The sequence below is a fragment of the Pectinophora gossypiella genome, chromosome 23, assembly GCF_024362695.1.
Source record: "Pectinophora gossypiella chromosome 23, ilPecGoss1.1, whole genome shotgun sequence".
NCBI classification, from domain to species: Eukaryota; Metazoa; Arthropoda; class Insecta; order Lepidoptera; family Gelechiidae; genus Pectinophora; species Pectinophora gossypiella.
The window spans coordinates 735,867-758,411 of NC_065426.1; the positions used below are offsets into that span (position 1 = coordinate 735,867).

At 39.5% G+C, this 22,545-nt stretch overlaps 3 protein-coding genes across 11 annotated transcripts in view; all 3 read right to left on the reverse strand.

The window, feature by feature from the left end:
• LOC126377331 (endoplasmic reticulum metallopeptidase 1-like) overlaps positions 1-9,855 on the reverse strand; it is a 38,066-nt gene extending 28,211 nt beyond the window's left edge. For 4 of the 7 annotated variants that reach the window (XM_050025026.1, XM_050025024.1, XM_050025023.1 and 1 more), the window contains exon 1: positions 2,948-3,087. In XM_050025026.1, coding sequence (XP_049880983.1) covers positions 2,948-3,004 — 57 coding nt within the window. In that variant the 5' untranslated portion in view covers positions 3,005-3,087. Of the gene's footprint in view, positions 1-2,947; positions 3,088-9,605 lie in introns of those variants that run through there. The other 3 variants (XM_050025027.1, XM_050025025.1, XM_050025022.1) reach the window with 2 other exon arrangements.
• The window catches only part of LOC126377320 (S phase cyclin A-associated protein in the endoplasmic reticulum), a 526,515-nt gene that overhangs the window by 259,266 nt on the left and 244,704 nt on the right, over positions 1-22,545 (reverse strand). The window lies entirely within an intron of this gene.
• The window catches only part of LOC126377368 (insulin gene enhancer protein ISL-1), a 67,506-nt gene continuing 55,422 nt past the window's right edge, over positions 10,462-22,545 (reverse strand). Inside the window, exons 6-9 of one of the 2 annotated variants that reach the window (XM_050025095.1) lie at positions 21,278-21,395; positions 12,895-13,057; positions 12,361-12,561; positions 10,462-11,576 (exon numbers count right to left, since the gene is read on the reverse strand). In XM_050025095.1, coding sequence (XP_049881052.1) covers positions 11,466-11,576; positions 12,361-12,561; positions 12,895-13,057; positions 21,278-21,395 — 593 coding nt within the window. In that variant the 3' untranslated portion in view covers positions 10,462-11,465. Of the gene's footprint in view, positions 11,577-12,360; positions 12,562-12,891; positions 13,058-21,277; positions 21,396-22,545 lie in introns of both variants that reach the window. The other variant, XM_050025094.1, reaches the window with a different exon arrangement.

Below are 22,545 nucleotides of genomic sequence, written 5' to 3' on the forward strand. Positions count from 1 at the left end.
GTAACATGTAATTTACATGTGTAGTTTTGATAAACAGTAAAATTATGAAAAAAATTACAACAAAATTTTATTGTAATACAGGGTTTGTAAGTTTTGAGAAACAGGGCACTGATCAAAGATAAAATAAATAATAAATACACATGAGATGGCAAATACTAAAGATAATAAGTAATGAGTAGTATAAAGCGGAATTTCCATTCATAAAATGGTGTTTAACATTTAATAATTGATGAATGATATATTGTTGTTTTTTTTAGTAGAAGCCTGCACCCTGCAGTGAGACGTATATGGATAGGTTTTCAAATATCGGAAGGCAGTACCATCGTAACGCAAGTTCTGTCAGAGATAAAAGTAAAAAGTTTTTTTTTTTTTTAATTTAATAGGCTTGCGTTTGACTACAATCCCACCTGATGGTAAGTGACGATGTGGTCTAGGGTGGATTACGCTTACCTAGCAAATGCTCGCTCTAGCCTTGACAACTCCCAGATTATGACGAGTCGGAAAAACAGACGGTGGCAGACAGTTCCAGACCTTTGCAGTTCGCATCAAAAAGGAAGAGAAAAAACGCTTAGTGCGGATTGGTGGTATATCCACAACATAAGGATGAAATGCCTGCCGACGTCTAGTTGTCCGTAGATGGAATGGAGTGGGTGAAATTAACTCGTGAAGTTCCTGCGCACACTCACCGAAGTGTATCCTATAAAAGACCGATAGACCCCTCCCGACCCGTGGTACAACTGCGATGTCCAACTGGTTGTACTACGGAGAAGTAAATTACCCATAGTTCAACTCTTTTTTTTATATTTATGATTATATGACCCGTGGTACAACGGTGGAATTATGTCCAACTGGTTGAACCACGGGGATAAGATGAACATCTACAAAACAAATGACTATCAACCGATTGGTGCAATAAAGGTGCAATATTTTTTTGAGAAATATTATTCATCATCTTTATAGATATGTGCCTAACGCAATTTGTCGATTGCATGCCCACTAGTTATATGTCCATCCAGGAACTGTAGTTGTACATGTCTTACAAAATCATCGTTCATTATATACCTATTGCGCCCTTCTTTTATTACTGACCTTATGCTTCTTCGGCATAGGTCCCTTGGACAAGTTACCCTTTTCACGAAGTGCATTTAACAATCTGATTAAATTCACATTATTCTTGTTAACTGCCTTGTTTAAGTCGCTGTGGAAGGACTCGGCCACATTATTCGTCCTATGACGTTCTCCGAAGACAGTTATTTACATTTTGATTTTCTTAATTAACCAAACGCGACTTATGTACTCCAAGAATTTACCCATTTTCAGTAATTCCAATGATTTTACTTCGTTCTTTATGTATGTCCATGCCTCATTGATTTACCCGGTTGGTATTAAGGGTAATACAGAACACATTCCGACCACTCTTTTCTCAGGTTTGGACTTTATATGTCCCAATATCTTAGCCTTGTTCCAGTAGTTGTTCCATAGATACATTTAAATTTCCTAGTAGTACAACTAGTTGGACCAAGGAAAGAACAACTCACTCCAGTTGAGCCAGTGGTAAAGATGTTTCCCCATAGAACAACCAGTTGAACTATGGGTAACTTTACTTCTCCGTAGTACAACCAGTTGGACATCGCAGTTGTACCACGGGTCGGGAGGGCGACAGACAAGCTACCCTTCGTCTGTGTTCTAAACTTTGGAGTCGACTCTTCACTAAGGAGTCGTTGTCTATGAGCGGGCTTTTTGGCGGGAACGGGACGGTTGCTTTCTGTATTGAATAATCTAAATCATTAATACGAAGTGGTGTTTTGTGGTTAATGATCGCATTAAGTTAGTGGGAAAACATTCGCGATACATAGTGTTAATATATCGGAATATTCAATAAACAAAGTGTAACTATATATTTTCGCTTCGTGCCAAAAAGCCGGTTTATAACTCGAAAGTTTATGCGGACTTTTGAGGTAATTCGTTTGTTTGGAGTAGAATTCGACTCCGAGAGTGGGGGTTTAGGTTTCATCATTCACCGTCATCACCTTTCGTCATTTCATTAATCATCATTAAGAAAAAAAAATACATAAGACATGGCTGTATGGGCATAGTTCCCTTTGGCTTGCCGTTCGGGGAAAACCAAAACAAAAAACTGCCTATGCCCGAACTTAATTGCTCGTCGCTCCACCGAGTCGTGAGTCGTGAGTGGCCAACTGAGAGGTGGCAAGAGTGCACCATTTTCACGGAAGTTTGAGTGGAACATGTTCGATGGCACAAATTCGGACTAAATTCGAAATCCCACGCGGAAGGTCCCTGGCTTTGACACCAAACGAAATCATCACCTGACATCATGTTTCGTTTTCATTTGTTTATAGAATATCAATAGAAAGAACCACGACAGACCAACTATAACTAATCACACTAACTGTATTATTATCAATAACAGTATATTACACATTCAAAAATTCTTTACACAGTTTGCAGGTACTCCGTTATCTCCCTACCTCGGTAAAATCAAGAAAATGTAGTTATACCTAATTAAGAAAAACATACTTAGTCATCAACAGCAGCTGTTTTAAACCGTACAAAACTGTTGATTTCGGTTTTAAACGGCTTCTTTCGTTTTAAACGGTTTGGTTTAAATGGTTTTAAACCATGGTTTTGGCCTTATATCTATAGATAGTTCCAGTTCCTCACTAATTTAAGAGGCACGCTCTTGTCGGTGTAGCATTATCCATGCTACTTTTTAGGGAAAAATAGCGCAGTGGTTTCCCTCTTGCCTTCCGCCCCAATTAGAAAGAGAATATAAAAACTACTCTGTTAAGGCCACACGCCAAAAGTGCCTTTGTTTTTTTTTATGTGACTTATTGGCGATGTTGCATGGCATTAACCACTTGGCCGGACAAATGGAGAGCGCTGACGGCTCTCATCCGGTTTGACGTTCTGTAACGTATGGTCCTACCTTTTCGAATCGGTTTTTCTTCCGATGCGTCAACTTCATTTCACTGTCGGTTCCCATTTTTAACCGACTTCAAAAAGAAGGTATTCACTATTTATTCTGTCACTTGAATTCCACACTTGCCACCTCACGGCCCAGTAAGAACTAAAATTATTTATTGATACTTTCATAGATACTGCCATAGTTATTTATGATCCTTTATCGTTGGGTGGCTTATGTTTTATTACAGTTATTAGGTGGGTTGCCCTTTGTATTATATTCAGAATTAACTATATACTAATAAATATATATGTATATACATAAAATTTAGGAAACACGTCAATCTCTTAATATTTTACATTGACCAATAAACCGACAGAATCAAGTTGACAGCACGCATCCGGCGTTTGCATATCAGCGAGATGCCTATTTTATCCACCCGGGTTATTCATTCATTTACTCATTCATTAAAATTGTCAATTGGCAATCATCCGTCCTTTTCGATTGATAACAAAATGACAGGTATAATTTAAAATAAAATTAGAAGATGTCTGCAGGAATCGGGGCTTCTATCTTTAGTTTTTGTTCTGTATCAAGGCGGTAAAGTTCAACTGGAAATTTATCATCACTAATTTAAGAGCCACGCTCTTGTCGGTGTAGCATTCTCCATTCTTGTCGATCAAAGGCCAATTCCTTCACTTCCTTACTTCCTACGTTCGCCTTCTCTTTAATCTGTTCCATGTAAGCTCTTCTTGAAAATTTATACACAAGCAAATTATTATCAAGCCCCGGGTAGACCCGCAGGAAATCAATAGTACCTAGATGTACACCGAGCAGCCAGATAATAAGATAAAGTGGCTTATAACAGCCAGGAGGCTCATGCACTATGGCGGGTTGTTGCACTGTGACATTGACAATAAGAACGATAATAAACTGCAACCCATAACATAAATAGCCTGTATATACGTCCCACTGCTGAGCACACGCCTCCCCTCATCAACAGAAGGGGGTATGGAGCATAATCCACCCCGCTGCTCCACTGCGGGTTTGTGGACGTGTTTTTACGGTTAATAGCCCGGACTAACTGCTTAACGTGCATCTTACTTTTTCGACCAATCAGGTGATTCAAGCCTGGAAATTTCGTTACCAAAAGACAGTTTCACAAAGTGATTCTGTCGCCGTTCATTCGTGGCTCTTTCGCCGCTCTCTCGTGTTGCTGGCAACACTGACGGAAGAAACCACTTCTCTCTGCGCCTCTCTCGCGCTCGCATTAGACTCATAAAATAAAAACTCCAAATATCGCTTATTGCCCGTTTCAAAACCAACATAACAGGAACTTTATCAATTCACCGAAACTTAGGTCATCACTAATTTAAGAGCCACGCTCTTGTCGGTGTAGCATTCTCCATGATATTTTTTAGGGAAAATAGGGCAGTGTGTTCCCTCTTGTCTTCCGCTCCGCAGTACTCTGTCTGACGCAAGTGGGATGGCGCCCAGAGTAGTCTATTTCAAAGCCGTACTAGGACTCCTGTCCTCCGTCTCTGAGTAGTACTGACAGTTACTGCTGCCTTCTGTCAGCTTCCAGGTTACAGTCCCTGTGACTTGCCTCTTCCGTCTGGCATTTCCATACCGATGGCTCTCATCTCCGTGTCTTCACCCGTACCCCTGGGCAGGGGTAAAAAAAACAAAGGGCAAGGGGAATCCCCTATACGTTAAATAATATTGTATTCGTTAACTCACGCCTATTTCCCACCGCAGTAAGCAGAGACAATGGAATCTCGTGATCATGGCACTTGCAACGTTGTCGAAATATCGGGAGTCTCATATCCCTGCTTTGAACGCGGTAAGAATCCGTTATTATGTGTTTTAATTACAATGGAATTCCATTTGCTTCGACCCTGACACACAATTCTCTTGCTTTCTCCACAATCATCAATCGTTTCATACACGTACGCCTGTTCAGACCGTTCAAAGTAGATCGTACTAAACCTTTTTTAAGGACATCTCCAATTTGGTCAATGTGCGTCCTTCTAGGTCTTCTTCTGCCAGCTCTACCACCAACCTTCGCTTTATATACTGCCTCGCTTTTTTATTTTTATTAATATTTGACCTTCAACAATACTTTGCTCTCTATGCAATGCATTTTAGTGTATATTTGGTAATTTATGTTCGAAGATACTATCGTATTTTTAATGCAAGGGATTAGTACCTAATTCATTCTTTGACATTATCATGTAACGAATAAGCTTTCGGAAAATTCTGTTTGTCCTTTGATCCTTTGCTTTCCACTTTTAGAGTGAATCACATGACTCTAGCAGGTTCTATAAGTTCCGGGTTTGATATCATTGTAACATGTCAAATTCAAATTCAAAAATATCTTTATTTAGTAGGTAACATAGTTACACTTTGAATCGTCAATGTTACATAACGAACGTCTCATCCGCCTTAAACTACTGCAGCTTCTCACAACCTGTATAGCCGGGGAAAAGAAGCTGCAAGAAAAACCTCGGCACAGGGCCCTAGACGTTCTTTGAAAAAAAAAAACAAAATAGTGGTATACAATTGAGTAATTTAGCTGCCTAATATCAGTTCTCAGACAGTTAATCCCATGCATTCATATCTTCTAAATAATCACTGACTGTGCTAAATAATCACTCACTGACATGTGATGTGTAATATTTCTGTGAAGCCATGGTAACCCAGTTGGAACGCTTGCCTCTCATTTTATTTTAGGTCCTAAATGGTGCTAATTCCTGCAGACGCCATCTAATTTTATTTTAAGTTATACCTGTCACTTTCTTATCCGTTGAAAAAGAAAGGGACGGGTAATCGACAGGCATAAAATTTATGGAATAGGTACACGTCAATTTTAAGTAGAAATCTAAAACAACCCGTCTAAAAATTTAACATCGGCCAATAACCCCAGAGAATTAGGTAGACAGCACGTCAAACGGATTGCATAACAAAGAGATGCCCGTTTTATTCCCACGGGTAATTCATTCATTTTAAAATTAACTTGTGGTCAATAATCCGTCCCTTTCCTTTTCGGCGGATAAGGAAATGACGCGTATAACTTAAAATAAAATTAGGAGGTGTCTGCAGGAAGCGGAGCTAATATTCATTTATTTAAGGTCCTAAATACATAACTTTGATAAATATAGTTTTGCTAAAACTAAGTATGTTATGTATGCCACTTTAAAAACCTTTTGCGCAAACATCCGTCATCGCGTCGTAGTAGATACTACGGTTCATTTTACGAGTGTAAAAACAAAATAAAAAGTTCTTTTAATTGTCGCAATAAATATTTATGATGCTATAAAATGCTTTATACTGCGTATATTATAAATCTAAATTATATTGCTTGTTATCTGAATACATATTGAATATTCTGTTCCGGGTTAGAGTGTAATGAAACTCGGGTAGGTAACCCCCATGGTATAACAAATCAAGGTATGCTCAAAATGACAGCTAACATTTCAAGGTTAGCCGCGCTGACGTCATCCCACCCTCTGTTGCCATTTTGTAAAAATAAATTACCTAACCACGACTAAAGATGAACTTTTAGTAAAGACTTGTTGGACTTTTAGTTTTAGTGAAGATTTAGTTAAAAAACCGGACCTGTCAAATCTTCAGGTTAGGTAAGCGGGCCCTGTGAAAAACGGGAAACCACAAGGGACATGACGATGATGAGTAAAAGATTTATTTACAGTTTTAATAGTTTGTGATTCGCTTAATTTTCAATAGTAAAATTTAAGTCCTTGGAATGTTGGAGATACCAATTGGGTCGTGTATTAGGTTCAAGATAAATTATGAAATTCTGATTACTAAATAAAGACAGATCTAAAACTAACGAAAAACACTTTCTTTTTTGTATTTAACTTATTTATGAATTTTAATCAAGAAAAAAGTAATAATAAGTCCGACATTTTATCACGTTTTTCCATAACGTCACAGTGTGCTTTTTCATACATATTCCATAGTAATTTCGTGTTTTGACATTTAGTAAAAAGTAACTGATTTGACTGGTTGGAAACTAGTCTATTTAATGGTAACACTCATGTAACACTTGCGTCATCAAACGGCTAGCAATGGCGGCTTTTGATAGGATTGAGCATACCTTGATTTTTTGTACCATGGGTAAAACCATTGATGTACATAATAATAATGTTACTATTTTGGCAAACCAGTTGTCGACCTGTCGATAATTGGCCTTGAAAATTGTCTACAACCAGATTTCAAAGTGTTTTAGGTTGAATGTGTTAGACAGAAATTAAACTAATACGATTTTGGAATCACTGTTTACTTTCATGAGGTTTTACACTAGATTTGACAAGATAAAAAACTGAAAACAACCCGGTGAACATAAACACAGACTAACAAGAGAAAAGAAATATGGCGACACCGGAAAAGGTAGTAGGTAGTGCCAACCAAAGAAACATTTAATCATAAAGGCGGGCGGGCGCTCGGATTGGCCGTCCGCTGCGTGTTTGTAAATGTGCATTATTAAAAAGCATAGGTTTAGAGCAAAGAAGAGCGCCTCGCACACTCCAGCCCACCTCCAGCCCCCGCGGCAAAGCAACCGCGCGCGGCTTTAGAGAAGTATTACATCTATCCACCAATTTTTCAAGCACCTTAAAGAGTAAAAATACATACATACTTACACACAAACTCACGCCCATAATCCCTAATTGGATGAGCAGAGCCACAAGTAATCAAAGACAACTTGCAGCCACTGTTGATATGATGTCGTAAGCTGGATATGATGAACCTTATGGTGATAAGGGATCAACATATCGCCCATATCATTACTCCAAAAAAAAAGTAAAACTAGTTTGCTTTAATCAGCTTCTCTGCCTTTTACTGGGGCGGAGTGAGATGGTGGCTGAGTTCGGATAAGGACCCAGACCTACGGGGTATAACGTAGAACTCCTGCCCTGAAGACTTCAACTGGTGCAGAGGCGGAGATGGGAGCCATCGGTACGGTAATGCAGGAAGGGGCAAGTCACAGGGACTGTAACCTGGAACCTGACAGAGGGCAGCAGTAACTGTCAGTACTATTCAGAGGCGGAGGACAGGAGTCCTAGCACGGCTTTGAAATAAGACTACTCTGGGCGCCATCACAGTCGCGTCAGACAGCGTACTGCGCGGCGGAAGGCAAGAGGGAAATCACTGCCCTATTTTTCCCTAAAAAAGTAGCGTGGAGAATGCTACACCGACTAGAGCGTGGCTCTTAAATTAGTGATGATGATGATGAAATGATTCTGATTTTTGTTAGTAAGTATTGTAAAATACTTAAATAAATAAGTGAAAATCAGTTTCTATAAGTTCATCAATATACCTAATATGTATACTATGGGTTCTTAGTTCGTCTTACGATGAGTGTACCTCTACGTTAGTAACACATTAAAATCTTTTGTTAATCAATGGATAGCCATAGACATCCATTATCATTATCAGTGATGACAGTATGTTCAAGGTAAAGGGATAGTCAATAGATAAATGAAAGATATGATATCATGCGGTCACAATGGCTGATTCAACACTCCGGTTAAAAGAATATTCACTGTTGATATTCATATACTCTTGATATAATCACTGTTTTATTAATTGATCAAGCGGAATTTAAAATAATTATAGTTGCATTTTATAACTAGATAATACTGCCATACAGTCTTCTATTGAGCGGGTTGTAGATTATAAATAAAGACAAAGAGTTTACAATTATAAATAACTTTTTTATTTATTTATTAATGTTCAACTAGAAATACAATACATACAATAGTTCACTAGAAATATACATAATTATACAAATCTTAAAGTAAGAGCAATTAATTATATAGTACATAGCATGTAACATATGTATGTATGTGTGTGTGTGTGTGTGTGTGTGTGTGTGTGTGTGTGTGTGTGTGTGTGTGTGTGTGTGTGTGTGTGTGTGTGTGTGTGTGTGTGGTGGTGGTGTGTTATGTGTGGTGACCTTTCGGAATTCGGCCAGGCTACATATAAATATATCAGTCTTCTAAACTTTTAAATGCATAGCCATAATTCTAAAAAGAATAATTATGGGATTTAGTTGAAGAAAATCTCATAAGAATGTGATTTGTCAAAAGATGTTTACATGGTTCTCTACTATGAGGCGATAATATTGTCCGAAAGTAAGATGATCCATGCTTCAGAAGGCATGGTGTGCCCTGAGTCCCTTAGTAAGTAGTTGTTACATTAGTCATGTCAGGGGCCTTTGGCAGGTCAATAGTAACCCTTTTGCCTGGGTTGATGAGGTTGTTACTCCACCTCACAACCCACACGATAGAAGAAGCACCATTGTAATATATATTTTTTTACTTAATTATTAAAAACCCGCCACTGACTGATCCGGTGCAAAGGTGCCCGGTAAATGCTAACTGATTTGATAAGGATAAGCTTACCTTCGTCCTAGGAACGAACCGTAGTGGGAGTCAGTGAAATGTTTTTATATTGAATTTGAGACAAAAATTACCATTTAACTTTTATCTGATGTACATTTGAGACGTTAGAACATTTATAGAACTAAAAGAAACTAAAATAACTTAGACAACTTCAAACTTGTAAACTTTTTCTTTTCAATTTTCTGATGCCATTGTTGGCTTTGATTAATTTTATTATAGCTAGAATGTTTACATAAATAATTAAAAATAGTACTCACGGGTCCCGTGCCCCTATTTTTCCGCTTCACAATATCATTTTCGCCGGCACTCATTTTTACATCAATTTTAACACTGAAATGGCAATATTTAATTCATAAATCAATTTTTTTATTTAGGAAAATAATGGGAGATTCATAAAATGATGACTAAGAACCATTACTAAACAGAAAACTGAACTAAAAGTGATAAAAAGTTAGATTTGTTATCATTTGAGCGACCGACCTTTCGGTGTTTTGCAGTGAGTTTGACATTGACAGCTACTACAAAATGTTGCCAGTTATAATACTGAAATACCATCAAAATAAATTAAAAAAAGTCTTGCTTGCTTGTATCTCTCGTTATTTTATTTATATTTTTACTATAGTTTATTACATATTTAACATGTATGTAGTTGAAATTGGTCGAGAAATAATATTAAGTACCAATATAATAAAATTATATATTACCAAGCGCCTACTACTATTATTAAAGCAATCAGGGCCGAGACACTACAAATAGATTGCTATAGTAATTTTGTCAGGTCTTTTAAAATGACTAAGTTATTGTTAAAAATGCTAAATGTTTGGGATGATGATTATAAAAAAGGTTCGTGTGTCGTCCAACTTGCTCATTTATCATTGATCCTTATAGAAAGAAATTTCTCGCAGTATTATTATGATATACAAGGACGTCGTTATCAGTTTGGTAAATGCCAGAGTATCCGCAAATGGGACTAATCGGCATTACAAAAATATGCCCTTAGCATAGGCGTTTATGTTAGTAGCGGATATGAACACACTACAAGGATTTAAAAATAAAAGTCAACGTAAGTACTCAATATTTTTAATATTATGCTCACAATAATAAGTAGTGTATAGTTTAAACTACCAAATAAATTAAAAATTGGATAATCTCTATCAAAGATTAGGTAAGTACATTCCTTTTTATAATTATTAGAAAAAGTTACATTTCTCTATTATTCGCATGTTAGATTTCAAATATAAACGTAAAAAAAAACATTTATTTTCAATATTTAACACTGTATTTCAGTTAATATTAACAGTTATTTTGTGAAATGATTTGTTTTTTAGTTTAAACATACATGCATATTATTTTACAGGCCTTATTATTCTATGTTTTAAAATACGCTTAAGGATTAATTAGCACTTATTTATTTATATATTTAGATTTATACAGTTTTATTTACACAAAATCTATATACAATAAGCTAACAGATCTAATACAACGTAAAATATACCCAAAATAATAATATAATATAAACTAATGGTAAACATCACATAAAGATTAATAATTTTACCTACTTATTCTTTCCCTAGCATTTTCACAATTATTTTTTAATTTCCTGTAGATTCTTTTAATTTTAAATAAATACAAATCTCAAATCGCCTAAGAAAATTACATACACTAAAGAATTTTCGAGTAAGTTCTTTAGAGATCCACAATCTTACACATTGTTTCTCTAATAGGCAAAAATCACTTTTTATTATAGTACAAGGTACCATCAATGACGTAATGACATTGTTTTTATGACGATGCTATTTGGACTGTTACAAAATGCAACTGGAGTACTATACCAGGGTACCTCCGTCACGAAATTAGTCCCTCGAAAGCATCGTCTCAAGTTAATTTAAAAAAATCTCATTTTTATGGTACCTGTGAGTAAATCTAACAGCACAGTGTGTAAGACTATCGGCTATCCAACAGAGTCGTACGAACTAATCCAACACTGATTACTTCACCAATATCTCTGCTCCTCCACACAATTTTAGAGTTCGTCCCAAAAAAACCATCTGCAAGTCAAGTCGGCAAATTGTCAAAGCGACTACATGAAAAGTCCGTAGGCATTAGGTGAGGCGACACTAGGGCGACGGCGGCAGACTCTCATCACTCTCGAGGTAGGTGACATAGTTGTCCTCTCCCCCGTGCGGGGGGCGCGGCGGCGGGAGGGACGGCACGTCATAGCCGTGCATCTGGAAAAAAGATTACTTTATTAATACATTTCCAAAGAGCCAGAAAACTTTAGAAGACAGCTTTCAGCTACTCATCATCTCCCTAGCATTATCCCGTTTTACACATGGTCCGCTTACCTAACCTGAAGACTTGACAGGTCCGGTTTTATAGCGACTGCCTGTCTGACCTTCCAACCCGCGAAGGGAAAACCAACCCACAGGTTAAGCCACATGCCTTTGAAAAAGCATTTCTCGGAAATGTGGGTTTCCTCACGATGTTTTCCTTCACCGCTGACCACGTGATAATCATTTATGATCCAAACATGAATTCGAAAACAAGTTTGACAATCATTGGTTTAGGCCTGTGCTGGATGCGATCTCAAAGTGACAAGCAAGCGTTCTACCAACTTGACTAGCACGGCTCGGTAGCTTGCAGCTACTGTTAATGATAAATTGTTAGAATCTAAAATACTGTATAATATACCCAACGACAATAAGAGTACTTCGCCACGCGACTCTAGTATCGGTTGTTTTGTTGGACACCCGAGGCAAGGAGGCAATATTCGCCTTCTAAATCGACGTGATTAGGAATCGAAATCCTTTTAGGTGGTCATGGCAGTGCATTGTGCAGCGATTAAACTACAAAGGTGTGGGTAACCTACTACCTACCATCTACATACGTTTACTTTCTCTTAGCAAGCTACTGGAAAGCGCCTGTCATTGTCATGTAGCCTAGCTAAGAATTGAATTTTAGTCTTCTGGTTTGGTAGACAAAGTATCAAGGAAGTGACACAAACAAACTTACCTGATTAACGAGCTGTTGGAAGGCGGCGCTGTGGTGCGGCGCGCGGTCGAGGTCGGCGTGGAGGGCGAAGTCCGAGAGCGCCTTCCACGGCGGCTGGTACGCCGTCACCTCCAGCGGCAGCGGCCCGGACGGCTCGTGCCGCACCGGCGACCCTGCTACGAGGGGTACCCCCATTGACATGTACCCCAGCCGACGGCCTTCCTGTTGAACGAATCTTGTTAGATCAACTGGTATGATGAAACTTAGCTGAATTTTTACTACTCTGTCCGTCGAAGTAACGCTTTAAGGCTCTTTTTAAAAGAAGTAGCCAGTTTGAATTTTAAAAAGTTTCAAACTCAAATAAAAACTAAACAATCGTCGGTGCGCGGTTTTCTGACACTTCACCAATTAGATTTGACGGTACTATATCAAAAAATAGAGTAAACACCTACTGGGCAATAAAATAGGTTTACAACTCCAGCACTTATGAAAATCGGTCAGGTATGACCTCACCTACCACCAATCAAACCAAGTCCACAAAGTCATAATTACCACCTTCTCCTGCTGCATCTGCATCTTGAGCTGGATAGTCTTCTTCTTGTCCTTGCAGCGTTTGTTCTGGAACCACACCCTGATCACCCTGGGACTGAGTCCTGTCATCTCTACCAGTTGTTCTTTCATGAGAGCGTCTGGGCGGGGATTAGCTGCGTAGCAGGTCCTGAGGAAACATTGTTTATTTGGCTTAGGCTTATTGGGTTGGTATATATTATTATATAATAGTACTGATTCGGGCAACCAACTTAATTTTAAGTTTTTAACTTAAATTGACAGGACTAAAAATAGCTCGAACTCTATCTTGTACTTATTGTAAGTGAAGGACGACACGAATTTAAGAGAAAAAAAATACTATACGCAAAAAAAACTATTCTTTTCTAATCCTATCGATTTTTCACTATAAATATAATAATTATTATTAAGTCAAAACGAGGTACAAAGTAAAACAAACAATACCCCTATTTTAGGGTAATTTATAAAATAGCAACATTGTTAAAAACTACTAGATATCTCAATAAGTATTTTATCTATCTAGATAGATGGTACTCATCTTGCAAAAAAATGTTCTAAACATGATTCTAAGTAAAAAAAAACTAATGAAATTGTTAAGGCGCTGGAGTTTTGTATAATTATTAATAGAAATTGGTTTTATTTTTACTAAATAATTAGGCAGTGGCAGAAAGGGGAAAGGATTCAAAGGACTCACCTCGTGTTTACGACAAAATCCAAATTGGGGAGGCCTCCCGTGGAATAAAGGTGGAAGTCCTATTCCACTAACACCACACACCAAATATCACTTCACTGTAGCTCTTTATTCACTGAAATTATGTAGTTTTTCCCGATATTTTTGGGGAACTCGAAACGTGCGCGGACGCGGTCAATTAGCAACTGGTTTTGTTTTCTTCGCTTCCGGCCTTCCGGTGAGAAAGGGGTAAGGAGCGAGACAGGTAATAGATGCGCACATACGTGCGAAAGGGATGGGAATAGCCACTGCCTATTAACTAGATTTAAGAGCATTATATTTTTTGTTTCTTTTTACAGCTTTGGAATTTATAATATTTGGCCAAACCATGCCCCCCGGGTTGACAGGACAAAGTCCTTCAATAAAACCCCCAAAAATTACCTAATTTGCAAGTTTATTTTTTAGTGAGTTATTACTTATTGAGCTATTTGAAGTAGTTTAATTTAAATTATATTTTGTCCTAATTTAACAATTATTTATTTTACTGTTTATTTATAATTTATAAAATGAACTTGTTGTCTTTAATACGGGTTTTAAGTTAGGTATTGAACTATTGTTTACTTTACAATTTATATTAGTTAAATTTATTTTATTTTTAACAAAGATGTATAATTAGAGTTTATTGATACTAATAAAGATAATATTATTTTATTTACTTCTAAGAATAATTAAGCGGACTGTATAAAATTACTGATTAGGGAGTGGAAAAACCTTCACAGTTGGTCGACGATAGATTCCAGATTTAGTCTGGACATCCACAACTCTGACTATGCCATCTTTTCCGGGAAACGTTTGTTTAATAACGCCTAGAGGCCAATCCAACGGAGCACTATTGTCAGACTTAAGAAGCACTACGGTACCCGTTTGAATAGATTTTCCAGTTTTCAACCATTTATTACGAACTTGTAAGGTGTTAAGATATTCAATCTTCCACCTTTTCCAAAAGGATTGAACCATACTGTCAACTATACGTTTCCTTTGGAGCAGAGTGACCTTCTGATTTGACAAGTCTTCCACCGGGAGTGACTTTAATGGCGTCATTACCAAAAAATGTGATGGAGTTAAAGCCAACGGTTCAGCAGGATCACTACTTAACACGGTTAGAGGACGAGAGTTTAGAATCGCTTCGATTTGGACGAGTAAAGTCGTCATTTCCTCGAAGGTAAGCAACTGATTGCCAACTACTCTGGCTAAGTGAGATTTAACGCTTTTGACATTACTCTCCCATAGCCCTCCGAAGTGAGGTGCCGACGCTGGATTAAACTTCCATTCAATGCGATGTTCGCGCAACTCATTGGCAAATTTATCCTTATATTCCTCCGATTCGAGCAATGCAAAAACTTCATTAAGGTGTGTTTTCGCGCCAATAAAATTGGTGCCACAATCCGAATACATTACCGAGACCGGGCCACGGCGGGACAAAAAACGTTTAAACGCATTCATGAAGCAGTCAGTGCTCAGGTCAGGAGACAATTCAATATGTACTGCCTTAGTGACAAGGCATATAAATAAGCAAATATAAGCCTTCTGGCTGCGCACACCACGACGACGAAACGGCAAAACCTGCAATGGTCCGGCGTAATCCACTCCGGTGTGACAGAATGCTTTCGCTTCCTGTACCCTACAGGCCGGCAAACTTGCCATCAAGGGGTGATCGTTTCGCGGTTTCACCTTGAAACAGACATTACACTGTTGCACACGTTTACGCACTATATTTCGCGCAGCTAGAATCCAGTATTTTTGCCTTAATAAAGACATAAGCAACTGGGGACCAGCGTGCAAGTATTTCCGGTGATAATGATCAATGATAAGATCAACAATGCGATCTTTGCGAGGGAGCATTATTGGATGCTGACTATTATAGTTCAGATCCGCATTAGTAAGTCTCCCGCCGACACGTAATACTCTATCTTCAAGGAAAGCATTAAGCTTCATAAGCGCAGGTGTCATTTTGTCTCCCGACTGAGCACTAACTATGTCATTGCGAAAGTGTGCCGATTGAAGGTCTCTTAACACTGTCAATTCAGCTTGCTCTAAATGAGATACTTCAAACTTATTCGGCAACTTCTTAACGAAGCGGAGAACATACACCACAATCCGCAGTAACTTTGGCCATGAAGAGACGCGTGCTGCGAGTTCGCCGAAGACACGAGGCGACGTGTGACAGTCTAATGGGGCGGTAGTGACTAATACATTAGGTTTCATTTCCGGTGCTTCATCGACAGACGCGGGATCGAAGGGGTGAACCGGCCATTCAGTGAGTGATGAATAACAAAACTGCGGCCCTGCGAACCACAATGGATGCACGACCAATTGCGCAGGGGTTAAACCTCTCGACAGGCAATCAGCGGGGTTATCTTTCCCCGGTATGTGATGAAAGCAACAGGGATCTAACTTGTCGTGAATTTGTGCTACTCTATTCGCCACGAAAGTATGCCAACGCGTGGGGGACGAGTGAATCCAAGCGAGCGCCACGGTACTATCAGTAAACGCAAATATATTATCAATCTTACAGCGTGAAGAGTAAGTATCAATGACTACACGCATTAATTTTGCCAATATGACGTTCGCACACAACTCCATCCTCGCGAGGGTAATGACAGTTTTAGACGGTGCCACCTTGGATTTCGCGCACACTAGATTAACTGCTGTACGATTCGTATCCGGGAAATAGACATGTAAGTACACTACGCCTCCGTAGGCATTTTCCGAGGCGTCAGCAAAACCTAGCACGGATACTATGGCACCATCATTAACACCTACGTGCCGCGGTAATCTAACAGACTCGAGAAACGGTAATTCGGCTTCAAACTGTTGCCACAAAGACATAATCTTCGGGGGTGGAGTCTCATCCCAATCGACATTGGCTTGCCACAGTGATTTTAAAATTAATTTAGCGAGCAGTATAACCGGCGCCACCAATCCTACCAAGTCCCATAATCGAGCAATAGTGGATAGAATATTGCGCTTGGTGCACACGCGCGGCTCCGTATTAACACTGAACGTGAAGACGTCATCGGCCGGTACCCAATGGAGTCCTAGAATTTTGAGCTGACTCTCCGGACTGAACTCGACCGCCTCCGAGACGCGATGCGAGACCGGGATGCTCTCTAGTACCTCGGGTGAGTTACTCGAAAACTTGACCAAGTCGAACCCTCCAGCCGCAAACAAGTCGATCAGCTGATTCGAGAGTTCAATGCCCTCAGCCACTGAGGAACAGCTAGTGGCTAAGTCGTCCATATAAATGTCCGCCTTAGCGACAGCTGCAGCCGCGGGAAAGCGCTCAAGTTCATCCTCGGCGAGTCGACGCACTGTGCGTATTGCCAAATAAGGACTACAGCATAACCCGAAGGGAACACGTGTCATTTCGAACACGGTAATGGGCTCATTGGGATCAAACCGATATAATAAACGCTGGAAGCGCCTGTCGTCGTTGTCGACTAAAATGCGCAAATACATTTGACGGATATCGGCACTTAACGCGATGGCGTGCAAGCGAAATTTAAGTAATATCTGAAATAAATCGTTTTGCAGGTTAGGGCCCGTATATAAAACGTCATTTAACGACTTTCCTGACGTAGTAGGATTACTAGCATTTAGCACTACTCGTAATTTGGTAGTACTCTTATCTGTGCGCACTACGCCGTGGTGGGGTATAACGTACTGATTATTACCGGAATTAACCTCCGCGACAGTACCAACCGGTTGGATATAATTTTTCTGTAAGTATTCCACAAATACGTTATCATATTCCTGTTTAACAGTATTATTTAATGATAACTTCCGTTCTAATGCCAAATACCTACGCTCAGCTGCCGGCATCGAGATACCAAGGACAGACGGGTCTTCACGGAAAGGCAGCGAAACAATATAACGCCCGTTACTATCGCGGCGTGTAGTATCGCAATAATAATTTTCGCAGTTTTGCTCTTCCATCGTGAGTATATTAGGTGCATTAGGCACTTCCTCTAATTCGAAAAAACGATTCATGCGAGTTTCGAATGGCTCATCCACAGTACAACAAAGCGCGCGAGCGGCATTTTGAACGATTTCTTCAGTGGGGGCCCGACCAATTATTACGTAACCTAATGAGGTTTCAATCGCGACGGGCTCATCATCGGCGCGGGAGACCCTATTTTGCCCCAGAATACGGGAGAATACAACCGAGCCTAGAATCAGGTCTATTTTAGCGGGAGTGAAATAGTCACTGTCCGCGAGATCAAGATTATTTAAGTAATTTAAGTGCGCGACGTCTATCTTAGCGGTTGGTAATTCGCTCGTGATACAATCTACCACTAATGGCTTAATATTTAACCTGACCGACTCATCAAAGCGAGATTGAATATCTAGACAGGTAACACCTTCAATAGGATTAGGTATGTCACCTACACCCGAGATATATTTAGTCTGCGGTTCATACAATTTTAAATTCAAACGCTTACAACATTCAGTTGTAATCAAATCGCGTTGCGAACCACTATCTAATAGCGCGCGTAACGTAAACAATCTTCCGTCGTCATTTCTTACGGAACATTGAATAGTACCGAGAAGGACGCAGGATGTATTCTCACTATTCCGGGGGCGCGGGCGGTCGCGGGGGCGGGTATCGCTTCGGTCAAGCTCGCACGCGTCGAGTGCACACATCGTCACAGGGCCGAACTCGGGAGCCGGAGTTGTGTGGGTCGTTTCCGTTACGTTAGCAACAATAGATGTTTTATTAAAATGAAGTAAACTGTGGTGACTTTTGCCACATTCAGAGCAACGACATGAATTATCACATTTTAAAATCGTGTGAAGGTGACTCAAGCAATTTACACATGATTTATTAGCCTTTACTATTTTGTATCGCTCATTAGGAGTCATCAAAAGGAACTTTTGACATTTTGTCAAATCAGAATGATCACTCCGTCCACATGACGGGCACTTAGATTGCTCAGACACATTAACAAACGTCTTAACGCTATTCGAACGGGTAGCGGATCCTGCCGATGACTGTGTGGGGGGTCTACGTACCTGAGTACTGCCCGCTTTCGTACTTGAAGAAGAAAATGTAACTGAATGCGCGCGCTGCATGATACGCGAGTGTTCCCGAACAAAAACAATGAAATCGGTACACGTTGGAGCGGTCTTATTAGTATGACATTTAAGTTCATATTCCTTTACCACTTCCAATCCGACTTTTTTGCACGCAATATAAATAAACAAGAAATCCTCCAAATTATCGAGTTTTAATTGTTTCAATGCGGAATATATAGATGAGAATTTATCTATGAACTCCTCAATGTGCGCGGGCGTGTATTCCTTCAAGTTAGGTAAATTAAATAACTTATCCAAGTACGAAGCGGCCAGTACGCGCTTGTCATTGTATTTAGCGACCAATGCTTTCCATATTATAGGGTAATTATCGGCGGTAGGCAAAGCACCTTCACAAATACCTAAAGCCTTGCCCTTCAAAGTCCCCATTAAATAGTGAATTTTCTCCCCATCGGAAAGATCCGGGTTTTCGTGTATTAACACTTTAAAAGTTTCATAATAAATCGGCCACGAGTCGCTATTCCCGTCAAACGAACATAATTCTATTGTAGGTAATCTGCGTGAAGGTTTTTTCACTACGGATTTACTCTCATCGACGCGGCTCGTACTTTGAGTCATTTGCGATAATTGATGAATTTTGTATTTAATCCGCGTGTATAACTGTTCAAACGCAATTAATGAACTATAGTTCGGTACAGGACCGTCCGGCAATGATATTTGCATTTGATTACGTTCTTCAATCGCGTTATTAAAGTCAGTCCGAAGTAAATCTACAGTGAAGGAATCGGCTAAGAAATTATCTATTTTAACCTCATCTTGGCCAATATGTGCCATTGAATCGTGAATGGTTTGTATTCGGCCATAGATCGCGCTTAATTTATTTTGTATTTTTTGTAAGCGGAGATCGGAAATTTTCGCCTCGTCCGGCATTTTGGAACAATGTGGCGGAAACACTATCACCGAAATCTAAATTAATCTTATAGAATCCGGGTCGGATGGACCAATTATGTTAAGGCGCTGGAGTTTTGTATAATTATTAATAGAAATTGGTTTTATTTTTACTAAATAATTAGGCAGTGGCAGAAAGGGGAAAGGATTCAAAAGACTCACCTCGTGTTTACGACAAAATCCAAATTGGGGAGGCCTCCCGTGGAATAAAGGTGGAAGTCCTATTCCACTAACACCACACACCAAATATCACTTCACTGTAGCTCTTTATTCACTGAAATTATGTAGTTTTTCCCGATATTTTTGGGGAACTCGAAACGTGCGCGGACGCGGTCAATTAGCAACTGGTTTTGTTTTCTTCGCTTCCGGCCTTCCGGTGAGAAAGGGGTAAGGAGCGAGACAGGTAATAGATGCGCACATACGTGCGAAAGGGATGGGAATAGCCACTGCCTATTAACTAGATTTAAGAGCATTATATTTTTTGTTTCTTTTTACAGCTTTGGAATTTATAATATTTGGCCAAACCAGAAATAAACAAAATAAAAACATGCATTTGGTTATCCTTATAAGTACCGTGTTACGCTGCATGAGGAAACTACATCAATATGTACTTACCTATTTAAAAAAAAAAAAAAAAAGTTTTTAGTTAAGTTAGTACATATTTTAAAACTAATAATAGGTAATTGGCTATGACAAATACATTGTTTGCTAAGATTTTTAGGACATTGCAGGCTGAATCATCTGCTTGCTCGAAAAAGTAGGAAGACTACGTGCTTCGGAAGGCATCAAGATCTTTCCGCCTTATTTTGACCCTGCTGACTGAACGTCGACGTCAGCTATTGCGTGAGCGCTTTGGTCTACCTATCCTGGTCATCTATTCGTGTGGGTTGTGAGGTGGTTGACCAACCTCATCAACGGTGTCAGGGTTATTTTTAAGCCGCCAAAGACCCCTAACTTGACTCGTGTAACGACTACGTACTTACATCAGTAAGTAGTAACCGGGACCAACGGCTTAACTGCCTTCCGAAGTATGGATCCTTTTACTTTCAGACAATCGGGTGCCTGAAATGTCCTTACCAAACCACGGTTCACAAAGTGTGCTGACAAAGTTTGTGATATGTCCCCACCGGGATTCAAACTAGTGACGTTCGGCTCGTGAACCCAACGCTCAACCAATGGACCAGAGAGGCCGTGGTACCTATCCGGGCGCATTCGGCAAACATGGCGGACTCAATTCCACTTCATCTTCGCCGTCTTCTTTCGAACGTTTGTGATCCCAGTTTATAAACATATACCTACCTAATAAAGATAGCAATTTGATTAAGTATACAGGTTACCCCTTCCGGTTGATTGAGGGGAGGCATGTGCCCAGCAGTGGGACGTATATAGGCAGTTTATGTTATACAGGTTACAGGGTGTTGGTGACATCGTAACGAATACTGAGGGGAATGATTCAGACCATGATTCTGAGTTGATATCAAGTGAAATTTCCTGTCGGAAAATTTATGAACAATTTTTCGTTTTTTTTTTCCATACTTTCGCGACGGATAATTCCACTTGATAATTCAGAATCATGGCCTGAGTCGGCCCTCAAAGTTTTCGTTACGATGTCACTAACATATTATCCTGTATAGTAATTTGTCTAAGTATTATAGATACCTGAGTGTGTGCAGTTGTTTCTCGTTGAGCACGGTGCGCACGCGCGTGGGCTTGCCGTCGGCGGCCGCGGCGGTGCGCGCGCGGCCGCTCTTGTGAGAGCCGGACTCGCTGCCCGAGTCTGGAATGACGGGTGAAAACCAGGGGGGTTAAAATGGCAACATCGAAGCAATTCATCTAAGAAAGCAATATTCCTATTTCACATTTATTTGCATTGCGCACGTACTTTTATATGCGCAAATGTTAAATTGCAATATTGCTTTATTAGAGTTATTAGGTGTACTTAATTTGTTAAAAAAGTTTATGTGACATGGTTTCAAAGTGTATTACATACATATTAGTATACGTGATCGTTCAACCCGAACACTTCCTACTTCATACAACACTATCGTACACGCGCAAATGTGTGTGTGTGACGTCAGAGCACCGCCGTCATTACTTAGTGTGAACACTAAACTAATATAAATACGTTACACTTGACTTGCATTCACATTATTTTTACATAAGCACATAGCCTAGGTCCAATTTTATTGCAAATTATTTAATAAACATGTTTTGATAACCAATCTTTTTGATAAATATTTATAGGCACGACAACGCAAGCGCGCCGGCGCGACGCGGGCAATAACTGAATTCAAATATTCGAATCAGATGAAAGAACGTCGGCGGTCGATTTCAAAATTCGAACATGTAAACTAAACTGGTAAAAAATTAAAAGGTCACGATTCAAGTCTGAATTATGTTCGATCGAGGGGGGTGAGGTAAACCTAGCTCAACCCTGGTGGGGAGCGGAGAGTTGCCGTGCTATACGTAGTATTATTCCTTATTCTATGTCAATAGTCTCAAAATTGACTTCACGACAAAATAATTAAAAAAACACCGTCTACTTATGTAGCTTCAAATTGGGAACTGGTAACTGCCCACCTCTGTAGGAACTATGAGCGTGAGTTTACTTGAAATTACTATCAAATCAAATATACTTTATTGCACAGAACTAAATTTCAACCATCAGGCATAACACATGAATACAGTGCAATTTAGGCGGCCTTATTGCTATCCAGTTTTATTATTTAAACTAGCGGACCCGACAGACTTCGTCCTGTCAGAAAGTTAATAGATATGATTAAATTTCAATTTTTAAATATCATCATCATCAGCCTATTAACTGCTGGGGCACGGGCCTTCCCTATGGATGGATAGGGAGATCGGGCCTTAAACCACCACGCGGGCCCAGTGCGGATTGATGGTTATTAACGACTGCTAATGCAGCC